General features: G+C 33.7%; 1 protein-coding gene across 1 annotated transcript; it reads right to left on the bottom strand.

Moving 5' to 3' along the window:
• Positions 1 to 6: 6 nt before the first annotated feature.
• On the bottom strand, positions 7 to 1,317 carry LOC109592994 (chitinase-like protein PB1E7.04c; the record flags this gene model as incomplete). The annotated part of the gene is made up of 4 exons (XM_020008268.1): positions 7 to 213; positions 259 to 372; positions 419 to 637; positions 690 to 1,317. Coding segments are annotated over 4 exons (1,168 nt in total), but the record flags the coding sequence as incomplete, so codon positions are not given.
• Positions 1,318 to 1,388: the final 71 nt, after the last annotated feature.

Genomic DNA, 1,388 nt, shown 5'->3' with positions numbered 1-1,388 from the left:
CTACACCATAAGCAGCACACTCTTCCATTGATAGTTCCGACTGAGGAACTGTTAATGTTACAGTCTCATACTGTGGGAATCCAGCACTCTCTACTACACCATAAGCAGCACATTCTTTTACTGGTAGTTCATAGTCTCCCTCTGACTGTGGAACTGGTGCATGTACATTCTCATACTGTGGATTAACTGATGATAGTTCTTGCTCTTGTGAACCTGTAAATAAACCTTGTTTATAAATGAATAAATAAATTAGAGTACTTTGATTATTATTTTCATTCCTCTTCAGTAATGTAACATCATTAATCACTTTCATTCTTCCTCTTCTCTTTTTAAATCGAACTGTTGCTGCTACCACTACAATTACTATAACAACTACAATGTACATATTAATGACAACATTTGATTATAATGTACATACCAATTATTATAATTAGCAGTGGAATTGATATCCCAGAAGCGAGTCCAATAATTGATGATGAAGAAGACATGGATGAAGAAGTTTGTAAAGTAATGGATGAAGAAGATAGTGATGAAAATGAAGAAGTTGGGGATAAGGAAGATAGGGGTGAAAGAGTAATGGATGAAGAAGTTAGGGAAGAAGGTACTAGAATTAATGGGGGTCTAACAGTTGAAGTACCTATGTATATAATAAAGTAGATTATAACTACACAAATGAACATACACTGTACCTGTCACTAATGTACTAGTTAATCTAGTGGTAGGAATAGAAGTAGAACTACTGATGGTAGGAGTATCTGTAGTACTGCTTATGATGGAGCTACTTGTAACTTGTTGTACTGTTGAAGTAGTTGAAATAGTTCGCACTGATGAAGGATATGTTTCAAATTCAGATATTATTGATGGAGTTGGTACAACTAAAGTAGGGATTTTTGTTAGTAAGGACGTCATTGATGAAATAATTGAATTAGATGATGAAGTAGTTGAAACTGATGAAATAGTTACTACTGGTGAAGTAGATATTATCAATGGTACAGACATCATTGATGGAGTAGTCAATACTGTTGATGTGAGTGATACTGATGATAAATGAACTGATGACATTAGAGCTGAAGATGTGAAGTCATTAGTAATATTAATACCAGTTATTACAGCAGGAGGATTAGATATACAGATCCATATGGTTGCCCATTCACATGCATACAGTGTTAAGTTATTACCAGCTGGTATGTTAGTAATACATTGAATAAAGTTCAACTGATCATTAGGAAATACATTGAAACCATCAATAATATAGCCAACATCATCAGCAAGCAGAATTATATCAATATAAGGTGTACTGCTACTGACATACTGAAACTGAAGACAAGCAGAATTTGATGTGATATTAATTAATGTGAATTCCTGAAGATCATGAGTACCTTACAATA

Source organism: Amphimedon queenslandica, unplaced genomic scaffold (genome assembly GCF_000090795.2).
Source record: "Amphimedon queenslandica unplaced genomic scaffold, v1.1 AMPQUscaffold_3257_Cont24745, whole genome shotgun sequence".
Taxonomy (NCBI): Eukaryota; Metazoa; Porifera; class Demospongiae; order Haplosclerida; family Niphatidae; genus Amphimedon; species Amphimedon queenslandica.
The sequence above is the reverse complement of the archived record's forward strand: the minus strand, read 5'-3'. Positions and strand labels throughout refer to the sequence as shown.